The 22,040-nt window shown below is 36.2% G+C and overlaps 2 protein-coding genes across 4 annotated transcripts; one reads left to right on the top strand and one right to left on the bottom strand.

Annotated features, from left to right (window-relative positions):
- Positions 1 to 1,199: 1,199 nt before the first annotated feature.
- Positions 1,200 to 11,402, top strand: LOC135111461 (ankyrin repeat, SAM and basic leucine zipper domain-containing protein 1-like). Of its 2 annotated transcripts, XM_064024754.1 has the most exons (11): positions 1,200 to 1,400; positions 2,556 to 2,610; positions 4,244 to 4,382; positions 4,618 to 4,791; positions 5,073 to 5,195; positions 6,575 to 6,794; positions 6,955 to 7,096; positions 7,508 to 7,708; positions 8,021 to 8,184; positions 9,172 to 9,397; positions 9,524 to 11,402. In XM_064024754.1, the coding sequence occupies exons 1-11, from the start codon at positions 1,294 to 1,296 to the stop codon at positions 9,722 to 9,724; spliced, it is 1,752 nt and encodes a 583-aa protein (XP_063880824.1). In that variant the 5' UTR covers positions 1,200 to 1,293; the 3' UTR covers positions 9,725 to 11,402. The 2 variants fall into 2 exon arrangements, with proteins under 2 accessions (XP_063880824.1, XP_063880825.1); XM_064024755.1 differs by lacking the exons at positions 1,200 to 1,400; positions 2,556 to 2,610 and adding an exon at positions 3,554 to 4,105.
- Positions 10,470 to 20,971, bottom strand: LOC135111462 (CCR4-NOT transcription complex subunit 7-like). Of its 2 annotated transcripts, XM_064024757.1 has the most exons (8): positions 20,811 to 20,945; positions 19,386 to 19,593; positions 18,672 to 18,931; positions 18,192 to 18,385; positions 17,509 to 17,670; positions 17,180 to 17,294; positions 16,587 to 16,727; positions 10,470 to 15,729 (listed from the first exon to the last, which is right to left on the bottom strand). In XM_064024757.1, exons 3-8 carry the CDS (start codon positions 18,909 to 18,911, stop codon positions 15,589 to 15,591), a joined length of 993 nt encoding a protein of 330 aa, XP_063880827.1. In that variant the 5' UTR covers positions 18,912 to 18,931; positions 19,386 to 19,593; positions 20,811 to 20,945; the 3' UTR covers positions 10,470 to 15,588. The 2 variants fall into 2 exon arrangements, with proteins under 2 accessions (XP_063880827.1, XP_063880826.1); XM_064024756.1 differs by lacking the exon at positions 19,386 to 19,593 and having other exon boundaries at positions 20,811 to 20,971.
- Positions 20,972 to 22,040: the final 1,069 nt, after the last annotated feature.

Here is a 22,040-nt window from a genome sequence, read left to right as displayed (position 1 = left end):
GAATTGTTACTGGACATGTTGCAGCACTCGCTATATATATCTTGTAGATTCTTCATTATGAAGTGTTGCAGATGTGCTCGATGCTGGAGAGCTACCGCTTTGAGAGTCAATCAACCTCAGTGTATTCTCTGTTAGTTCAGATAAAGGGTATTGAGCTGCTTAGACTTCATTGCACGAGCTGCAGAGTTGCCTAGACTTACTAATGGCCACGTTGTGCTCAAGAGATGCAAAGCTGCCTAAACCTGACTGTCTCTTATAGAGTTCCTATTTGAACAGTCTCCTATGTAGTAGACTGGTGTTGCGCCGCTGTACTTACAGATAGAGAGAGAGAGAGAGAGAGAGAGAGAGAGAGAGAGAGAGAGAGAGAGAGAGAGAGAGAGAGAGAGAGAGAGAGAGAGAGAGTTATATAGATATTCCACACACACAATACAGGTCAAACATTTTTCTTTTGATTTTCAGCTCTTCACGGATCGTCTTTTTCCACGATGCAGCTCGAAGCGTCTGACTGACAGACACAATGCATTGCAGATTGTTTGTCAGTAGCAGGAGACATTTAAGCCCTTATCCTCACATGAAAAAAAAGAAAAAAAAGAAACGCAGTTTGCAGTCGATGCTGAAATGTCATATATATATATATATATATATATATATATATATATATATATATATATATATATATATATATATATATATATATATATATATATATATATATATATATATATATATATATATATATATATATATATATATATATATATGTGTGTGTGTGTGTGTGTGTGTGTGTGTGTGTGTGTGTGTGTGTGTGTGTGTGTGTGTGTGTGTGTATGTATATATATATATATATATATATATATATATATATATATATATATATATATATATATATATATATATATATATATATATATATATATATATATATATATATATATATATATATATATATATATATATATATATATATATATATATATATATATATATATATATATATATATATATATATATATATATATATATATATATATATATATATATATATATATATATATATATAAACACACACACACACACACACACACACATTACTAGATGATGAACTACGAGAAAGAAAAGCAAAGAAATACCGAGGTGTGCCAGATCCCGAATCCTCCTCCATGAAGTAAATACTTGTGACGTCATGAGGTAAACATTGCGGCGGGGGAGAGGTGGGGGGGGAGGAAGAGTGAGGCAGGCGGCAGACAGGTTGCTGGCGGGCGCCCAACACAGCAAGGCACGAGAGCTGACGATATGTGGGACAGCAGTGAAGATGAGCTGGAGATGGTGAGTTCCTACTGCAGGGAGGCTAAGGAGGAGGACGAATTCATCGACATGACTCCCGTCAACACTCGACCACAGTGAGTGAATGTATTACTTGTATGTACATTGGTAAGGATTTCTTGATGTCATTTGCATGTTTTCCTCCAATAATTCTGGCGTTTGGTAGATTACATAATGTTGGCAATATTACCATTCAGTTGCATTTTCAGTCAATTCATGTACGTAATTGTCACCGTTCACAAGTATTACATCTCACTGTTTCGAATAACTTCCACTTTAACGTAAATTGATAACAAAAAAAGAAGATAATTTGTAGCTCCACTTTAACGTAAATTGATAACATAAAAGGAAGATAATATGTAGCTTTTGTGGAGTGTGTGGATCCTATCCTAGCAGATGGCAAAACAGCTGTGTGAAAAATTAGTTGAAAAGTTTTTCTTTTCAGTTGCATGTTATATATTTTGTTCGTTAACCAAATCTAAAGTTAAACTTGTATCAGATCCCACACTGGAGCTTGATATTCTCATGTTACAATTGTTTTTGACATGACAATTGTTTAGTTGCTGCTATTTCCATGCTCATTAAATGTAGATAATTTTATGTAGTTTTGTATTACCTCCAACTTGTGCATTCCACTTGTTTATCCTCAAACAAGGATACAGCTAGAACACACTCAGTACATTGAAATTCTGAGCAGTTGATCTAGAAGCTCAAATGATAAGAATGATCAGCTGCAGTGACCTATAACGGGAACAGCCAAAAGGAGAAGATCTGTAAGTTCAAATAAACCTGAGCTTTGGGAGAAAGATGCTGTGTTGGGAGTTGAACCCACAACCAAAGCATGAATGCCCAGCATGCTACTGATGAAGCAATATGCAGATGCACCACATGCTGCAGCAGGGCTATGGGGCTTTTATGTTTGGATCATTGCAGGTTGACCAAACTATGGTTACATATTCTGATCATTCTTTTTATTAACTTTATTAATACCATCAACTCGTATTCCTTCCTATTCATATAATCTACAGCCACTTTTTCTCAATATTGGATGGTATATTGACCATGTAATAAGAATTCTTTTTATCTTTTGAACCTCAGCCTTAATCTTGTGGGAGATTGTGTTAGCCAGTGATTGAAATTGTAGTTTTATACAATGTAACAAATTTTATGGATCTTTGTAGATAAAAATAAAATCTTTTTATTTGATTTCACCACTTCTTTTCAATTCACAGAGAAAATGGTGGCAGTGGAGATCTTGGGTTCTTCAGTGGGGAGTCTGGTCTTCAGGTGAGCTGTGTATGTATGTGTATGTACACACACACACACAAAAAAAAAGATAAATAAAATAAAAATAAAAATAAATAAATAAATAAATAAAATAAATAAGTAAATAAGTAAATAAATAAATAAATAAAAATAAAAATAAATAAATAGATAAAAAGTATATATATATATATATATATATATATATATATATATATATATATATATATATATATATATATATATATATATATATATATATATAACTAAAAATAAATACATGAATAAATAAAATAAAATAAATAGTAATAATAACAATAATAATAATAATAATAATAAATAATAATAATAATAATAATAATAATAATGATGATGATGATAATGTTGATGATGATAATAATAATAGAATAAATTAATTACCAATTCATAAACATAAATAAATGAAAAATAAATGAAATAACCTAACTAACTTAGCAGAAAAGTTTATAAAGTTGAAAAGCAATGGAACTAAGTGGTATGGCAAGGTTACTTCATGATATTATCTAGACTGGTAGAGGTACCACAAGATTGGAAGCAAACAAATAGTGTGTGTGGTTCTGTAATGAAGATGCATCACAAGATAAAGCAATGCATGTAGTCCTGATGACAGCTTGTTACCATCAGTGCTAGGATCCCAAGAAGTTAAACTGCACAATGCACATGTCTGAAACTGGCAGGGTGTGGAAGACTTAATACTTTGTGTCTGGCAGCACTACCAGTTCCTGGCAAGCTGCCATCAAGTGATAATGGATGACTTTACATGGGCTTAATTGTTCCTTTAAGAATTGTGATGGTGATAATGAAAAATAAATTGAGAGAACTTACTTGATCAAATCTTTGAGCGTATAGGTGTGATTTTTATTATGCTACAGAGAAAAAAAGTCAGAGAATATATCAAGTAATTGTTCCATATGGTAATTTAGTCATCACATGAGATATGTAACAATGCTGGAAGGAAGAAGGGGAAAGGAAGAGTAAATCATTACTGTACTGTATAACCCATGTCTGATCACAACTAGCTATAGCCCATCGTTAATCTTCTCACTCACCTGCTACACTGTCAAGCCTCCCCTTGCGTGTGCATCTTGCCAGACGCACTCCACTTGGCTGGGCCAGTTGGAAGCTGGTGGTGGTGCAGTGAAGGGGCTCCTATATTTAGAGCATCAGAAAATTATTGCTGAAAGTGGAAGATGTTTGAATGTTGCATTGTATTGACTGAAAATATTTGGTTAACATTGCTGGGCAAGTGATAACTGAGACCTGTGAATGAATGTGAGCCAAGCAGTACACAGGAAAATGTTCAGTACTGATTATTTCGAACAGTGATTTTTTTTCTCTGTGGAATCTCAAAAGACTGTTTTGAGGAAATACTGTGCTACATACCTTAGAGTCCTTAAATATAAAATTACAAAATTACACCATAGTCATGGAGTGTGAAGCAGCGGAAATTTTGACTTCGGATTATGATTCTATGAACTTGGTGAGTGCAGTCTCCTACCATACAGCAGACGATTGAATATTTGTTTACTAGATTATGGAATTGCTTGTATTGTTGGTTATTATGATAATGACATTCTCAGTAGATATTAACTTACAGAACAATCATTTCCTTGGACAGAGTGTGACTTCTGTGTGCTCTGATGCAGCGAGTGAGAGGAGCCAAGAGAGGGGAAATGGGGAGACACTGTGGAGTGCTGAGCCTGCTGTCAATGGCCACTCTCTTTCCCCTTCTGCCCACCACAATGGATATTTGAAAGGTGATGTTTCAGCAGAGAGAGAATGCTTTTGTGATAATTCAAGAAATCACTTTAACTAATTTTTCTTAAGGCAATGGAAAGTCAGTGTGCCAAACTTTATGATACTGAAGCTATATCAGAACTAATTGTGGTGAAAACAATTATTACTGTTCCTTATTACATCAACTACTGTAATAAAGTATTCCATACAAATTTTATTATCCTATTTATCTTTTAATATTTTACAATCACATAGCCCCCAGCCCAGCCCCATCCTGTGGCTCTACCAAAAGCTTTGGCTCAGGAATTCGTAGGAGTAATTCTAGAAGAGAAATCCGCATGCATGATGGGTATGCACTTCCTTTGGATGAACTGCGCTTGGCATCCATGCAGGGCAACCTCCCTGTGGTGAAGTCTCTGCTCAAACAAGGTATGTGATAGGTTGGGTGCAACAATTGTATTTTTATGATTAGCTATGTATATTTGTTTTATTCATCGTGAAATCACTGAATACTAATGCTCAGGACTGTGTAAACTAACACATTCCTCTTAAACTAGAGATATTTCCTCTGTCATAAATACTCTTTGGTTTTCATTTCTTCATGTTTTTAAATGATCATACCATTTCCTTATGCAAACTCAGCTTTATGTTGCTCCTGTGGTTCCACTTCTGAATTGGATCAAATCAGTGTATATGTATTGGCCACACAGGTATTGCGGTGGATCAGGTGCTGAAGGGAGGCTGGACTTGTCTTTTGTTTGCCTGCTCTTCTGGCCGCCCTCAACTGGTGGAGTATCTTCTCCAGCAAGGAGCTGACCCAAGCATGCACAAAGGTGTGATGTTACTATCGTAGCTCTTTTCCTTCATGGCCTCTCTGTTTGGATTTTTTAATTGACTGTTATCCAGTTATGCTTATGATGCTGATTGACATATAATTCATAGTAATTTATCTTTCAGCCATAACTTTGATAGCATCAGATCTGGACATCCAAAGGTAACACAATGAATACAATATGTCCCTGTTCCAGGATAGGTTGCTCCATGAGTGCATGTTTATAATGTTATTAGAGAGGAATAGTGTTGAGGGACAATTGGCAGCTCACTCAGAGGTGCATCCTCAAGATAGCAGTGGCACAGAGAAGGAATGTATTACCTCACCACCCTAAAGCAGTTGCCAGTAACTCAAGTTCCCATAGTGTTATGAAAAAAAATAATGTGAACTATACAATAAAGTGTAAAGACTGTAGTGGGGCAGAAAATAAGAATTTTATCCATCAACTTACAATTCAAGGTTTCATAGCCATATTTACAAATGAATACATTTGTAAAATTTAGGGAATGGTGAGAAGATGGTAAGGGGCATTATGTTTACAGTGACACTCTAAATAGCCTTGGCACAGTGAGCAACCACTTGTTGAATAAGTGTCATGGGGCTTATGGATCCAACTTCACCCTTATGTTGTCATGTGTAACTCTTGGCAGTACTCCAGTGTGCTACTTTAGTATCATATTTTTGTTGACATTTAGTACCTTGTAGCACCATAAACATTGGAGTTGTGATAAATGGAGGAAATAATAATAAAAAATTATTTTAAAATTTCTTAGCACTTAAATCTACCATTTTCAAAATGAGGAATATAGGTGATTCATATTCAGTTCTGTAAACAATCAGAGATTTGTTTTGGTAACTTTCATCATCTTTGTAGAGAATGTGGCTATGGGAGGAATGTCCCCAGAAAGAACAAACCTCAATGTTATTTCATCCTCAATAGTAAATAATCAGAGTGTAAAGTTTTTACTTTACATTGGTTTTTATCTTGAAAATTAAGTAGTATTTTTTTTTTATGTAGGAGGTACACTGGCTAAGGGCAACGTAAATCTAATAAAAAAATAAAAAAAAGCTCACTGAGATGCTAGTCCCTGAATAGGGTCTGAAGTGGTAGTAAAAATTTGAAGGATAAGTGTCTTGAAACCTCCCTCTTGAAAGAGTTCAAGTTATAGGAAGGTGGAAATACAGAAGCAGGCAGGGAGTTCCAGAGTTTACCAGAGAAGGGGATGAATGATTGAGAATACTTGTTAACTCTTGCATTAGAGAGGTGGACAGAATAGGGGTGAGAGAAAGAAGAAAGTCTTTCATAGTTGCATAGTGATTACATCTACAGTATCTTTTCCCAAGATACAATAAACAGCAGTGCATGTAAATACCTTCCAGAGCTCTTCACACCCCTCATGGCAGCATGTGCATCCAGCAGAGAATCAGAAGAAGAACTGCTGGAGTGTGTGGATCTGTTGCTTAACTATGGAGCCAAGGTGGATGTTGCTGAGCGTCACCGCATGACTCCCTTGATGTTTGCCAGCAAGGAAGGACGCATCTCCATTGTGCAGCGCCTCATTAATGCTAAAGTTGATGTAAACAAGCAGGACAATAGAGGGTTAGCATCAGTATTTTTTTTATCTATATTATTTGAAAGCTGAAAAAAGTGTTGAGTTAAAACTATATAATTTTTTTAGTGCACTCTTTTTCACCCTCACTCTCCATTCATGCTTCTCATATTTTTTTTTACTATCCTTTATGTACCTCCTCTGTGACAGGTGGAGTGCACTCAGCTGGGCAGCAACAAGGGGCCATGGACGGGTGGTGAGGGTGTTGCTGCAGAACTCAGCAGACCCTACAAGAATGAACACTCATGGCCAGCGACCAGCTGATATTGCTCTTGCTGCTGGATTTCCTCAAGTGAGTAGCAAACAATTTTTTAGTTGTTGAAAATAATTTATACTAGAAAACTAATAGAGTTGCATGTTGAGTGAGAGATGGAGGAGGAATGAAGTGAAAAGAGTTGTGTTTGATGGTAAATTAAATGTAGATGAGAGATGGGATAGGAGGGTGACAGTGTTAAGGAAAGGAAGGAGATGAAAAGGTTGCAAAAGTGAAGGTTAGGGAGAGAAAAGAGTATGAAAATTAAGGATAATAGTATGACAGAGAAAGATGCTGTAAAGAAGAGATGGGCAGAGTATTTTGAATGTAGAAGAGAATAAGGACAAAGCTCATGTGAATGGAAGAGAATTATCTGTTGAATGAATGATAAAGCATAGGACCATTTCAAGGCAAGAATATTGGACTTAACTTTATGTTCTGCTTATTTAGATTGCAGACATCTTAGAACGTTGTACTGTCCAGTGGCCAAATGCTAGTGTTGATATCACAAGCCTGGCTGCTGCAGACAAGACCACAGCCACACTCCAGCCCTCAGCACTTAGCAAGATGGCTGACACCTTTGGGGAGCTGGAGATGGTACTGACTGGCCTCAATCTTCCCCACATGATTCCCATCTTCCAGCAACACCAGGTGAATAGTTGATATATGTGATTACTAGAGGAAATGATAATAGAAAGTAGTAGGAGGCAGTATGGTGTTCTGGATGGCATCTTGGTGTTAGCAGTGTGAAGCAACATCCAGTACCATATTTGGCTAAAAGGAGCCTCATTCATGATTTTTTCAATAATAGCATTTTTCTTTTCCCTAAAGTACTAATAATCCTTCATAATTTTGAAAGGTTTGTTGATTTACCAAAGCATGCTATGATGACTTGATATTGGTGTGAAAACTGCTCTCTTATCTATGCAATATGTGTGTATTATTAAAAGTTTCCTTAATCAGGTGACATTTGATGTCTTTCTTCGGCTGTCAGAAAAAGACCTTGAGAACATGAACATAACAGCTGTTGGAGTGCGCAAGAGTATTCTTCAAGCCATAAAAGAAATAAATAAGAAAGAATGGCAGACATCAAGCCTTCCTAATGTAGCCCTCAATACCCACATGACGTGAGTAAACTGATTTTTTTTGTCTAGTAAAAACGACCATTTTCTTTGGGTTGAGATTCCCTCTACATGAAATTAAGTCATTTGATTTATAATTGCCTGGTATATCCTTTCATGGTCATTTCCTTGGTGGAGTTAAAAGATGTGGGCATATCAGAGAGGAGCATCTAGAGTGACAAGATGGGAGGGTGAGAGCAATGTAAGTGTGTATGGAAGATGTGATATGAGCTCCTATGCAAATGGTATAAATTGTAGAGTGATGGAATTGGTGAGAACACGTCAAGATTGCACAGCTGTATTGATAGGATGACAAGCAAAAACTTTGTAAAGAAAGTGTATAAGAGTGAAGTTGAAGGTGCTAATAGGAGAGGAAGATAATTTAAAAAGTGGGAGAATAGGATAAAGGAGTACATAGTATGTGAAAGAGGTGTAAGGGCCAGTTGTTTGATCAAGCAAGAGAGGAATGTTTGAATATGGAGAGGTAGAGGCTTTACTGCCATGGCCACCCCATTGAGGGATGCTCTCAGAGGAAGTAAGGCTTTAAAGAGATAGTTAGATACATACATTCATACATACATATGGATAGATAGTGATGAGGGAGAGACAGATTGTGTGGGGATTGACCATGTCCATAATGGATGAACATGTATGGGCAAAGCAAATTTAGTTAAAAGTTGTACTGACAGAGAGATTTTATAAGATACAAGATAATGTCCTAAAAGTATTAATTTACAAGGTTTCTCAGAGTTCCACGTAATTGCAAGTTATTGAACTGTCATTAGGTAACAAAAAAATGTTAGTCCTTTTGCAGTGATGATAATGATTTCAATACTAACATAGTTTACAGTCTAATATTATCTGTTGATTATAATAGAGCTTAACTCCTCATTTTATTAAATGAGTCGTTTGAGATTTAAACATTTGGTAAATTCAGGAAAGCTCTTGATATGTTGTGAATCCATAGAATTATAATCCTTCTTTATCTGTAAGGCTTCCAGAGTGTGCGGCCATCATGAGCAACATTAATAAACACATCCGCTACATGCATGCCACTCTGGGTTACTTGAGGGACCAGCTGCAGGCTGACCCAAGAATTCTGCAGCTAGGACAGGAAATCCACACAGTGACCAGCCTTGCCTCTCAGTGTGGTGATGCCCTCAAACACCTCAGAGGCTTCAGTGAAGAAGTGAAGTTCCTGAAGTGCCATTTAGATAAGGTCATTATCCTTAACTATATCAGTTGATTTTAATGCGTCAAAGTTCAGTTAGTGTTTTGTATAGTGTTTGTCACAAGAAGGCAAGATAATGCAATTATGTTATTAATATCAAGCAATTTGTGGCAGGTATCCGGAGATGCTGAACATACCCCAGCTGACTTGATTGTGGAGTGTGCCAGGAGTGGGCGAACATGGCAGCGGCACTTGCTGGCCTCCCTGGCCACCACCACAGCCCTGGCCACAGTCATCTGGTATTCCCGGCCTGGCTTCTTTGCTCAAATATTTAATCTTTATTCCCCACACAACACAGTCACTCTTGATGTTTAGTCTTCACAGCTTGGTGTTGTGTGCAGGTAGTTGAGTCTGGAAGTCATGTGATAGTGAGAGGCTTTAAAATAAAGACTTGAGTACTATGATTGTAGGAAAGAAGATTCAGCAAGCTGAAATACTTTTGCATACATTATTGTGAAATCTATGCAACCTTGCATTTAGGTATTAGAAAACTTATTGATTTACATGTAAGGGTTAGTTTATTTATTTATTTGTTGCTATTATTCATATTTTTAGTTAATAGGGATTTACATGCATGGTTGTCTTTTTTTCAATAGTTTATATCAGAAGATGGTTTATTTTTGTAAACACCGTGTCATTTTTCTCTTTCATCTGGTGGATCCCTATCATTGTCCTGTGAAAAGCAACTGATAATTGCTTGTCTCTAAATGTGATAGCCATATACTTACTGTGTTCAAAAGTAGAGTTCCTTTACAGTAGTGTATAGTTCTTATAGTATTCTGTGAAGATTTACTAGATCTAAGAAAAGCACCTCATACTGCAGAATGCAGAATCTTGTGCAATCCAGTTAATTTGATACACACTAATGTATTGTAATGAATGAGGGACTTGAATGTACACTTATATATATGTATATATATATATATATATATATATATATATATATATATATATATATATATATATATATATATATATATATATATATGAAATAATGCCAAGATTTCTTTCAGGTACACTGTAATGCCAGCATGGCCATTCAGGGAATTCAAACAAATTATATCTTTGTTACAAAACAATATCTATTCTTTCCATTGCCATCACTTCATGATTACCAAGTTTGCAAGCTGCTAAAATACAATTAAAATTATGTACATCAAATATCAATAAAAATGATAACATCAATTTAGTGGAGGTAATGCATAACAGGAATCTGCTGTTAATTTATACATGAAAACACACATTTTTCTCATAGTCCATCAGATGAGAAATTACAACTACTAGGTAAAATGGAATGATTTAAAAAAAATGTAACAAAAGATGTACTAAAAAGAGTAAAAGTAAAGACATTCAGTCTGTAGACACTTGTAGCCTTAGTCTTGCACTTAAAAAACCTGACTAGACGGATGTGGCTGACCACACAGGCTGTGTGCTTCATCCTGGCAACCTTCATGACAGGGCAATATGATGAGTACATGACATTACAGTGCTGATCTTTTTTGTACACTTGTGCAAGGAAATGTTGACAATGAATACAATGAGTACATAATGCAGTATATGATGGTCATGTTACTCACTGCAGAGTTCACAAAACAAGATGTATTGATGTTGTCTCTTCCACAACAGTATCTGAATGTTTTTTTTTTAATTATTATTTTCATCCTATGTTGTACTAAAATTTGAAAAAAAAAGAAAAAAAAAAAAAAACTTCATCATTGCATCATGATTAAAACCTAATACTTTATTGCAGAAAATTGGTAACATTACAAATATTTAACACTTCCTTGTAAAGATGCATCTTTGCATACCACGTATAAAGCTTTCTTCCCCAAGCAGACTGCAACTGAAACATCCTCAAATATTCTTTAAATGAAAATGCTAGTTTAGATAATTGAAAAGAAAACTTGAATGAATGGGAAGCAAAGCAGCAGCACCAAACAACAGCTTGCTGTATTTTACGTGTCACAAATAAAAGGCATTGGTTCAACATTGATTACATTGTTTTCTGAAGTTCCTCACCTGCAGGTGGTGGACAGCACAGTGCTTCACACACACACATGCAATCACATCTGCTGACAGACCAAACACCTCACATATAATCACATGAGTTGTAGGTCTGTAACAAGTATGACAACAATCTCTTTGCCACCAAAACACAACAATTACTAGTAAAACACATACATGGAAAAGTGCTATCACAGTCTTCCTTTGGTACATCCAATTGTTTCATTCACATGAAATGAAAAGTCTCATTCGATTATTTTTCAAGCTGCTGAAAGTGTAATATGCTTGCCAATCAGGCATGTAAGGTTGTATCTTGAGTTGAAGCAGGAGTCAAGTTACTTTCTGAGGCCTGCTTGTGTCTAACCATTAGTTTGGTGGTTGATTAATTGATCATTTCATTATCACTGTCTTTTTAGTATATCTTTTGATGACCAAAGTTAGTTATTGTGATAATTCACATCACTGAAACATGTGGCCTAAAGGCTGACATTATGCAAAAAAAAAAAAAAAAAAAAAAAAAAAAAAAAAAAAAAAAAAAAAAAAAAAAAACTATCTATTGTAGACCTACACTAAATCAATGAGTTATCAGTTGTTTATTCACAATTCTGCTTACTTAAGTCTAAACCATGCTGACAAGTTCAAAAATGAAATACTGGAACTTGAACAATTTACAGGTTTGAATATTCGATCTTCCAAATCTTGTTCCTAAAAATTTTGCAGCAATTTGTTTTCTTGACTAGTCAACATGAACATTACTTCATAATATATTAGAATCATTTGATGATTACTGCTGTGGAGATGTAGATGTTACTGCAGCATCACTGGACAGCAAGACATCTCCCTCAAGCAGTGATGTGTAAGTATTCTTAGCATCACACTTGAGGCACATCCACTGACTTCAATCTTGCAGCTTGCAAACATGTTAATTCTTCCTCATCTCTGTTCAACAGTCTTCATTTAGCTCCCAATCAAAGCTGTTTCTTCACTTCTCTCTCTCTCTCTCTCTCTCTCTCTCTCTCTATTTATTTTGCTTCTGTTTAACTTATCTTCACATTTATCTGGAGTTTCTGAAGAATACAAAACTATAACTTCAAGAGTGTCCACATCACAAAGTTCATTTACATTGTGCTGTTCCATAAAGTTCATCACACTTTTTTTTCCTGTCACATCCATCACAACTCTCTTCACTGTATTCTGCAATCCACCATAAGATTAAATTACTTTCAAGTGATCTATGGTCTGGTCTGGATGAATAATCCTATTCAGCCAGGAAAGTCCTTATATACACTTGTAATCCAAAGCTTATTTGTACACTGCCAATTCCAATTAGCAAGAGGTTGGTTATATATGAAGTAGAAATGTCAGTTCATCCAAAATATTGCAGCTTTAAGGAGACACTGCCCCTACAGCTGCATCTAGTTACAAAAGAACACATTTTACAGTCAATCAAGGCAGTAAGCTACATATCAAATGAATCCTCGGGGACACGAGCAGACAGCATCATGATTATTCCAAACATCAGAGTTGGAGCAGAGATGTGTCACATTTTTTCTATTGTCCGGTGGTTCTGTCACCAATGTTTGTACCACTAGACACATCTCATGCCTGATGTCCATCATAATTGTGATTCTGGCTGGTGTGGTTGTGTTGCTCTACTCTTACTGCTGTTGAGAAGTAATGCATTGATGATATTTCTAACTTTATACCTTCACTTGTACTGCTGAGGAGACTCACACGTTTGTAACAAAACCTTATCATGCTCCCGAGAACAGAGTCCACTTGTGCTAAGTAAAGTATGTTATTAAATGAACTCATTAAGTCTGTCTACAAATCAAGGAAAGTCCATAACATGACTAAACTAAATTTCATTCCTCAGGCGCTTCATGTGACATCTCTGAAGAGGGTGGGGAAAAAATGTATGACTGAAAAATTGCAATGGTCATTGCCTTAGCAACTCTCAAAGAGGTGGAGAGGAAAAGAAGTAGTGACATAACAGCAGACAATAAGATCCTCCTGGTGCACAGTCCTCAAGTCACAATACAAGAACTTACTGCATCATCCCTCTAGGCTGGAGGCTTCACATACATACAGACATACAGACTGTAACTGACATGGTAATACATTCATATTCATATCTCCACTTGTAACAATGGGCAGTGTCACTCTTCTGGTCTTTGAGCTCCCATAAAAGAAAATAATGATAAATAATAATAATAATAATAATAATAATAATAATAATAATAATAATAATAATAATAATAATAATAATAAATAAATAAATAAATAAATAAAAATGAATTAGTTCAAAAACAAGGTCAAGTTTTTGGAAAAAATATTCCTTAAAGCTTGAAGTTATTAAAGGATATCTGAATAACTCTAAAGTACTGATTCCAGCAGTATAATAAGAGGGAGCTTCATTCCAAGGCTCATTTTGCAGCAAGCATAATTTTCCTCATCTAGCTGGAAGTACAGAAGAAATCACTGGTGAAGTGGTTGAGGCCTTAATAAAATGTTGGCTTATTGATGCAGAAAAACTAAATTAAACTTCTCCTGAGCAAACATTAATGTAGGTTGAAACATGAAAAATTAAAGAAAGCAGCTGGAGTGAAAAATTAAGTTTCTTATTTAAGGCTCCAAATGTTTTGAAATTCAATAAGACTTCACTGAACATGTTATTTAGTACAAAAAACAGTTAGCCACTGGAGTTGGAGGTGTGTGTGTGTGTGTGTGTGTGTGTGTGTTCCACCTACTATAGTAAAATGAGTAAAATGATGTTTCATAATAATCAATACTTCAAAATTTTGAAGACTCAATGATCTTAATGAAAATTCTTATTGATATTGTATTTACTGAAAGTATGATTTTAACTTACTTGTCTTTGGTGGTTGTTACAAGTGTTAACAGTTTGCCTCTAGTGTTATGATGAAAATCATATATCTGTAATGAGTGGTCCCACAAAACATATTTCATGAATTAGCTGAAACCATACCCAAGCATACTGCAGGTATCAAACACCTGGTTTAGGACACACATCACAAGGTGCTGCACCTCTCCCTCACACTCCCTGGCTGCTCAGTAATGTTGCTGAAGGGTTGATGAAAATTCTCTTAGCTGTGAATGGCCTGAAGGAGATAACTCTATAAGCAAAGAATGGTTAAAGCAGTGGAAATTTTATTCATCTTTTCTTTGATATGAATAATCTTCAATAAAAGTATAATTGTTATCACAGTTTCAAGATACAAACTGATTATAAAAAATAAGAGTGTTTTTGTGCACTTTTCTTCTTTAATTTTCATAAAACCAATGATGTCTCTTTCCCTTCAACTACATTAGTTCTTCCTCCCTGACAATCAACTTCCAGTTCAGCCCACCAGGGAGAGTGTTTAGCCCTAGCGTCTGTGGCCATTGATCCAAAGATGTGATGTTCCCTCACAGGACATGAAGTTGTACTGCCTCAGGCTGAACTCAGGCCTAAATGAGAATACTGAAATGTACAGCCTTTAATATAAAACTCCCTCATACTCTTGTACATAGAACAAAAATTGTTTTAAAATTTATGGAAGTGGAAATCATATAAAAACAAAAATATTCAATTTCCTCATAAGGAGCTCTGTTCATCTTGAGATTAGTAATTTGCATTAAAGATTTGTTGTCAACAAATGAGGGAAAAAGATGATAAACATCATTCTGAATTTTCTTTCATCTCTGGGATTCTCTGACCACTCCAACAGGCTGTTGGAAAATGCATAATTTCCAGTTAAAACACACCAGAGGGGACTTTCCCCTTAGGACCTCACCAGTAAGACATCCATACTTCCACATCCTAAATTCACCTTTCACTCAATACATTAGGAAAACTGATAGACTAAGGAAAAACAAAAAGAAAGCATGAGAGAGAGAGATAGACAGTGATTAATGACAGAAGAGAGAGGAAGAAAAGTGAGGATGGCACTTCCACCCATTTTTAAAACACAGAAATAATAAAATTATTGGTAGGACACACAAGGACTGGGACACCAGCCTCCATGAGTGTGGATCAGAAACACAATAACCTTGTGCCACACCCCTGCTGGGTCTTCAAGGGAATCGGGAGCCAACACGGCCGGCTAAGTCTCCACGGGCCACGGAGGGTCTGTACAAGGTTGGGCGGGGCTTGACTTGTTTTCCCTGCTGCACTATGAGTTGGAGGTGGAGTCTGAAGTGTGGCCGTTGTCTGTGTACGAGGCTGAGGAGTTTCCATTGACAACAAAGGATGTCCCCAGACCATAGAGGTGACCACAGTACTTGGCATCATCAATTTTGTCCTCAAAGAACATCTTGAGAATGCCAAGAAACAAACAAATAAATATACATGTATAAATACATAAAACTCCAGTTTATGACATAATCAAGCAAATGTGCCTATCACATAATGGATGAGGATGGCTATTCAGGGCATACTAAAAACACTGTGAATGTGCAAGAAACACTTGACCATTACATAGGCAAGCCACCTGAATCATTAACTGCCTCCAGCAAAAACAAATTCACTCCAGGCCTTCACCCCCTAACACAAATGGAATAATTTTGCTGTCAGAAAAGAGTTTGTAATAACTAGTAAATTGAATCAATTCCATTTATGAGGTAAAAATAAATCCACATTTCTAAGAAAAAGAGTGAAGTGTAGAGAAGTATGCCATACCTGGGAGCTGTCACTAAGAATTTCGCAATCATGAATTTTTTTTTTTAATAAAAATTGAAACACTTCATGGAATGAATATGATACAGGAATACAAAAATATTGGCTGAGGGACAACCAACATCAGTGACTGACAAACCACTTTCATTGTTTTGGTTAATTAAGTTAATTGAAATAATTGTCTGCTTGGTCTTGCTTTTAGGAGTGAAAATCCAACATAAAGGGATAACTTGAAAACCATCTGTCATCAGAGATCGTGATTGTTTAAGGTGTCTGGGCCTCTAGTATGTGTTAAATTACTGTTATTTTTCTAGGTGTATACGAGTTGTGAAACAAAGCACTATTATATTCCAGTGAAGTAGCAATTACAATTTTTCTTAGCATAAATATCATAGGGGAGAATACAATGGATGTTGCTAAACTGTATCTAATAAATCAAGACATCCTTCTCCATTCCTTCAGTGTATTCAGATAGTACAAATAAGTATTGCTCACCTCCTTCATCTTGAAGAATGCAGCACCTGTGAGGAGGGAGTCTGAGCCAGCCTGATGCTGGGGCCCGACACGCTCCAGCTCCAGCTGTTCCGCCACCTCCTGCAAGCCACCTTTCAGATTTTTGCAGGACTTCATCAGGTACTGGGGAAGTTAATAAAATCATTGACAGTGTTGCCATGACTACATTTCTGTAAATAAGCATGGTACACTGAGCCTTAACTCTTGTCTACCCACAATAGCTTAGTAAGACTTCTAGCACTGTAAATGCTGTAGTCATTGTTACACTAGAAAAGTCCCAAGAGAGGTTGCTGTAAATTGACTCAGCACTAATAAAAAAAAAAACCTAGGTTGGTTCCTGAGAAATGTGATATTTTTAATAACTGATAGTGAAATATTTACTTTTATTACAATCCTAACTTTTCCTCCAAGTGAGAAGGCATATAAGGCATAAAACTAAGAAATATTCTAAATAATTTAGAAACTTATTTATGCAGTGATGTATTCTTGGTAGTTCTCCTTTAAGAGAGATCTTCACCTGATATACTGATAGATACATGGACCTAATTGTCCCAGAAATTATAATATCCACTCACCTTTACATCATAAATTGAAGGAAAGTAGAGCCTCAGAAGTTCAAAGAATTCACTCTCTTCTGAGGGCAAGTTCTGGTCTGTCAACAGCTTTAGCAGGTAACCAAAGTCATACCCACTGTAAAATAAGGAAAGTTTTGTGTGTCAGCAGCATTACTTTAGTACTAAATGCATTACAACAACTGACAAATAAATGAATAATGACTAACAATGAATAGAGAGCAAGTCTCATGTAAATAATGGGAAATATATACTCTGCTGAGGTATTACATGGACAAGACTTCAAAACAGCTTAAATGAATTCTGCAACATCACATAAACAGATGAGCAACCTGTGGAAGGAGAGCATCTTTATGTTGTCAAAGAGCACAATCCCAGAAGTCATGAGGAGCTCAGCAAATTTGACAGGTTCAATGCCGTCCTCTTCATGCTTTTTAAATTGAAGGCCGGAGTTTTGTAGGAGGTCTATGCTGTCCTGGGCGTACATGTCCTCCCTGCCGAAAAAAGCCAGTCTTAGTTTAGCCATGGTGAAGCTGTCTCAATCAAATAAATTATTCCAAGTCCTTGAGCTCTACTTGATGCAATGCTACATAATCAAAGTTATAGCTAAACAATTAACATTAACTATTAAGCAATCATTATGTGTATGAATTTAGATCCTAATGTTGCAACACACTTTTGACTATAATTTCTGTTCTTTTCATTATTCTTTTTCAATGTCATATGGAAATTTATTCCAAATGATTTATCTTTGAAACAAAGATTTTGAAAGAAACTGTTCCCTGTTTCATGATATGGAATTAAAAAGAACAGGAACACAGGACTGGGAGCATTATCGCTCTATGCCAACTACCACACAATTCAAAACTTTTATAATTTGCATTCCCATTCTCCATTACAACAACTTCGGATTTATTTGAATGTACATCACGAGATCTTTACCAAATACTATTTTCTAAGCAAGATTAAACAAATTAATCCTGTATAAATGAGGGATTGCAGGAGGTGAACATACGTGAGATTAAACTTGAAATTGAACTGCCAGGTGCTGAAGCCTGGTGGCGTCTTGCCCTGCTCATCGAGAAAGGTGAATCCCAGCTGGATGATCTTCAGGAGGTCAACATTACAACGCAGCAGCTGGTACTGGTAGTCTGCATTGCTTCGGAACTCACCTATTGGCCTCGCAACCACTCCAGGGAACTCTGTATCCTGTAGTGTGCAATCTTGTTAGGCAGTTTTCCTTGAGACTCAAATTTAAATATCACATAACAAGGAAATTAAGTTGGTGACATAAGAAAACAAAGAAAAAATGAATTAGTATAAAAGGAGCTAAGTCAAACAATTAAATCAAGATCAAATTTGCTTTGTGACCACTAGTTTGGGTAACTGTGCCTCCCACTTTAAGGTATGATCAAAGAACCAACAGTAAATGAATAACAATTGCAAGGTGAAGATGAGGAACAGTGTGTGAGAAATGCAGATAAGGGGCACCTACCATAGCCACATAGGGATACTGGTGAACAATGCGACGGATGTGGTGAAATTCCTCCTCCATGTTGTGTGCCCAGACTTCTCGGATACCACACTCCTCATTGGACATAGGCCGGTGTCCCCCACTGCTCCGGCCACCACCCCGTGTGCCCCCACCATCCACCCCATCCCGGTCGCCCGTGCTGCTGCTGCCTCCGCCCAGCACAAACGGCCCCGTAATACTTGGCATCACACTCTGCACCATTCAAAAGCTGTCACGACACTCTGGAAGAAAAGACAATGCCAATCTAATTGTGTGGTACCGGCACGGGTCAAAAACACCTCTATTCTGTTGGTTGTTGTCCTCTGCTTGAAACAAATGAGTGATTGCCTTGAGTTTTAAAATATTGTTGTATATCAAGACTGCCTTTCATAAGAACTCACATTAGCATTTGGTGGAGTGGCATGAAACAGAATCTGCAAGACTGGCCTAATGTGATGGTGAGGGGCATTTCTAAAGTAAATCTAATAACCTCTCCATCTTGCTTACATATGTCCCTGAGCAAAGAGGTTATTAGCAAAATTTCATGTTTAAAAGTACACTTTTCTACATATTTTGATGTGTAAAGAATGATGGTCATATCAAAAGTTACTGTAAATCAACAATAATAACAGAAAAAAATTATAGATCCTCTGAGATTGTCAGATCAAGCACCAAGTGTTGCAAACAAATACAAACCATGTTGGTGCTAGGGACTTGTGACCCAAGAAAGTACATTATAACAGTTGCAGTTCACCAATCAAGTGTCAACTGCAGGTTCCTCTATCATTTTTCAGAGTGGCATATTTACTGCTGTGCACCACTTGCTCATTAGATTTTCAGAGACAGCCACCATGACAAGTATTGTTCCTCAGGCTCTGGTATGACTGGGGGAGTCTGGTTCAACCTGGGGTTAGGGTTATGAGGTTACATTTGGCTAGATTTAGTCCTAATCACTGTTCCACATTCAAGACTGAAACACGGCTAAAGGCTTATACATGGTGGTCAAGGGTGGACAGGTTAGTATATTGTTTGGTTTGATTTTAAATTTTGAAAATTTGTTTCCTTGTCTCTGCCAAAAATATAAAATTTGATTTGAAGAGGTGGGAGAGGGACACAACAAAGTAATTCTGACAATTTTTTTTATGTGAACGTCATCCTTAGCACAACAAAATATGGTACCATTTTGGCAAAAAACCTCCTGAAAATAAATCCTTTTTTATTTCACCCTTTAGACTTCATCATTCCAAGTAACATAAAAATCCAGATGATTAAGGGTTATCCAGGGAGTTAAACAGGGATTCCAGAAGGCTAAAACCCTCAAACAGGAACTTGATCAGGTTAGGTTTGCTTTAACTTCAAGACACTATTTGTTGTTCGGTCATTAAGAGATTGTTAGATGCCAATTTCAGAATTCTGTAGGGCTGATGCCAGATGTTACACAACAGAGTTTAGGCAGGTCACCATGAGCAGCACATGTGACTGCTGCAGGCCAAACCCATTAATTTGTGAAAATTTACAAGTACTTTGCACCAAGTGCACCACTACTGCTTGAAAGTACAGCATTATTTGCTTGGGTTAAGTTAGGCTATGATAGGTAAGGGTAGGATAGATTTTCAAAGCCTTGTGTACTTTAAACTCTTACTTCACAACTGCTTCAAAGCTCAAATGGGAAAAAATGAAGGTTGGCTTTGGTTGGGTTCGATTATGTCATGTCAAGCTCAGACTGGTAATGTTAAATGGTTAGGTTAGGATCACACATACGTAGTGTTATGTCAGGTAAAGTTAGGATAGGCTACATTAGGTTAAGTCTGGCAGGGAGAGGATAGGTTACACGTTGGATTATGTTGGAGTAAGTTTGGTAGGGTCCAGTCAGGGAAGGTTGGATCTAGTTAGGTTAGGATAGTTTGTCTGGTGAGGGCAGGATAACGTCAGACACAGTTAGGATTGGTAAAAAATAGCACTAGGTTATGTGAGGATACTTGATAACAACCCAAGACTCTTTTCCCGGCCTTATTTTTAATCTTTTTTTCATGACCACCACAAGGTTCAAAAACTTTCCAGCACCAATCGACACTTTCTCGCCTTTGTAAGTCACCCCGGCACTTCACACTCCACACTTACTTCCTGGAGACTTTGAGGGCGGATTTGGATAATGGTAAGGGAGGCAGCTCGCTAAAATAATCCAAACAGGAGCATTCCAAGGCAACACCCACACGTCCACACATCCACCACAGCTGACAGGATGCGACTCAACACACGACCGCTCTGGGAGAACTCGAGGTTCTACAGGGAGGACTTCACCAGACACGTTACTCATTGCACTCCCTTAAATACACACTCAGGGGGCTTTGTAGTGTACTCTAATACCTCTCATAAGTTAGGAACATGGTATAATTCCTTGATTATGTAGAAAATATCTTGAAACACACTGTAATACCTCAAAACACATAATAGACAGTGCGAGGAGACTACAACACAAAGATTACTCGGTAGATTGTTTTAACAATACATTCTGGTGGCTTTAAACTATGCTCTAAGATCTTCCATTGGTTAGAGATATACTCATATATCATGAAACATAATCATGATACATTTAGATGGATGAAAAATACAGTATAAAGCTTTAAATCAACTCACTGCTCTATAATATCTCTATCGCTTCAAAAATATCCTCTGGGGGGTTTAAATTCCACTCTGTCATCTCTCGGACCTTTGAAATATTCTTTAATGTTTTAAGATGCATCCAAACATGCAACAATACAAAATAGCTAATAAATACTAAAGATGAACTCTTATCCTTAAAAAAAAAAAAAACATTCTGACAAACTGAAAAAAAAAAAAAAAAAAAATCATAATGTCTAATTTCCTTTAGAAAAATTTCATAGACTTTAATAGCTTAGAAATTCAGTCCGATCCCTTATATATATATATATATATATATATATATATATATATATATATATATATATATATATATATATATATATATATATATATATATATATATATATATATATATATATATATATATATATATATATATATACTTTACTTCATCCTTTCACCCTAACTACGTCTTCCTTAGCTATATTAGCTAAACTCTTTTTCACCCAACTGTCTATCCCCCTAAAAAAAGAAAAAGAAAAAAACTAATGTTTTAAAGATATATTCAAACGCCTTGAGCTATTCTTTAATGTCTCAATATTACGTTATAACACATGTAGCGCCTTTTACTACACTGTAACGCCTCTAGTTTTTGAGAATTTACCTATTGTAAGTTATATGAATTGATCACGAACATCTTGAAAAATATTGGTGGTCATTTGTTTTATACAGGATCCTTTTTCAATA

Source organism: Scylla paramamosain, chromosome 22 (genome assembly GCF_035594125.1).
Source record: "Scylla paramamosain isolate STU-SP2022 chromosome 22, ASM3559412v1, whole genome shotgun sequence".
NCBI lineage: Eukaryota > Metazoa > Arthropoda > Malacostraca > Decapoda > Portunidae > Scylla > Scylla paramamosain.
Note: the sequence above shows the minus strand (reverse complement) of the source record. Positions and strands in the feature narration are given on the sequence as shown.

What these genes read in the sequence shown, in the direction of transcription:
- LOC135111461 (XM_064024754.1), top strand. Translation starts at nt 1,294, where the DNA reads ATGTGGGACAGCAGTGAAGATGAGCTGGAGATGGTGAGTTCCTACTGC. An exon ending in CCACAATGGATATTTGAAAG is followed by an intron (nt 4,383 to 4,617) that starts GTGATGTTTCAG and finishes ACAATCACATAG; the next exon opens with CCCCCAGCCCAGCCCCATCC. An exon ending in AACAAGCAGGACAATAGAGG is followed by an intron (nt 6,795 to 6,954) that starts GTTAGCATCAGT and finishes CCTCTGTGACAG; the next exon opens with GTGGAGTGCACTCAGCTGGG.
- LOC135111462 (XM_064024756.1), bottom strand. Translation starts at nt 18,911, where the DNA reads ATGGTGCAGAGTGTGATGCCAAGTATTACGGGGCCGTTTGTGCTGGGC. An exon ending in AGTATCCCTATGTGGCTATG is followed by an intron (nt 18,386 to 18,671) that starts GTAGGTGCCCCT and finishes TGCACACTACAG; the next exon opens with GATACAGAGTTCCCTGGAGT. An exon ending in CATTCTTCAAGATGAAGGAG is followed by an intron (nt 15,730 to 16,586) that starts GTGAGCAATACT and finishes GGCATTCTCAAG; the next exon opens with ATGTTCTTTGAGGACAAAAT.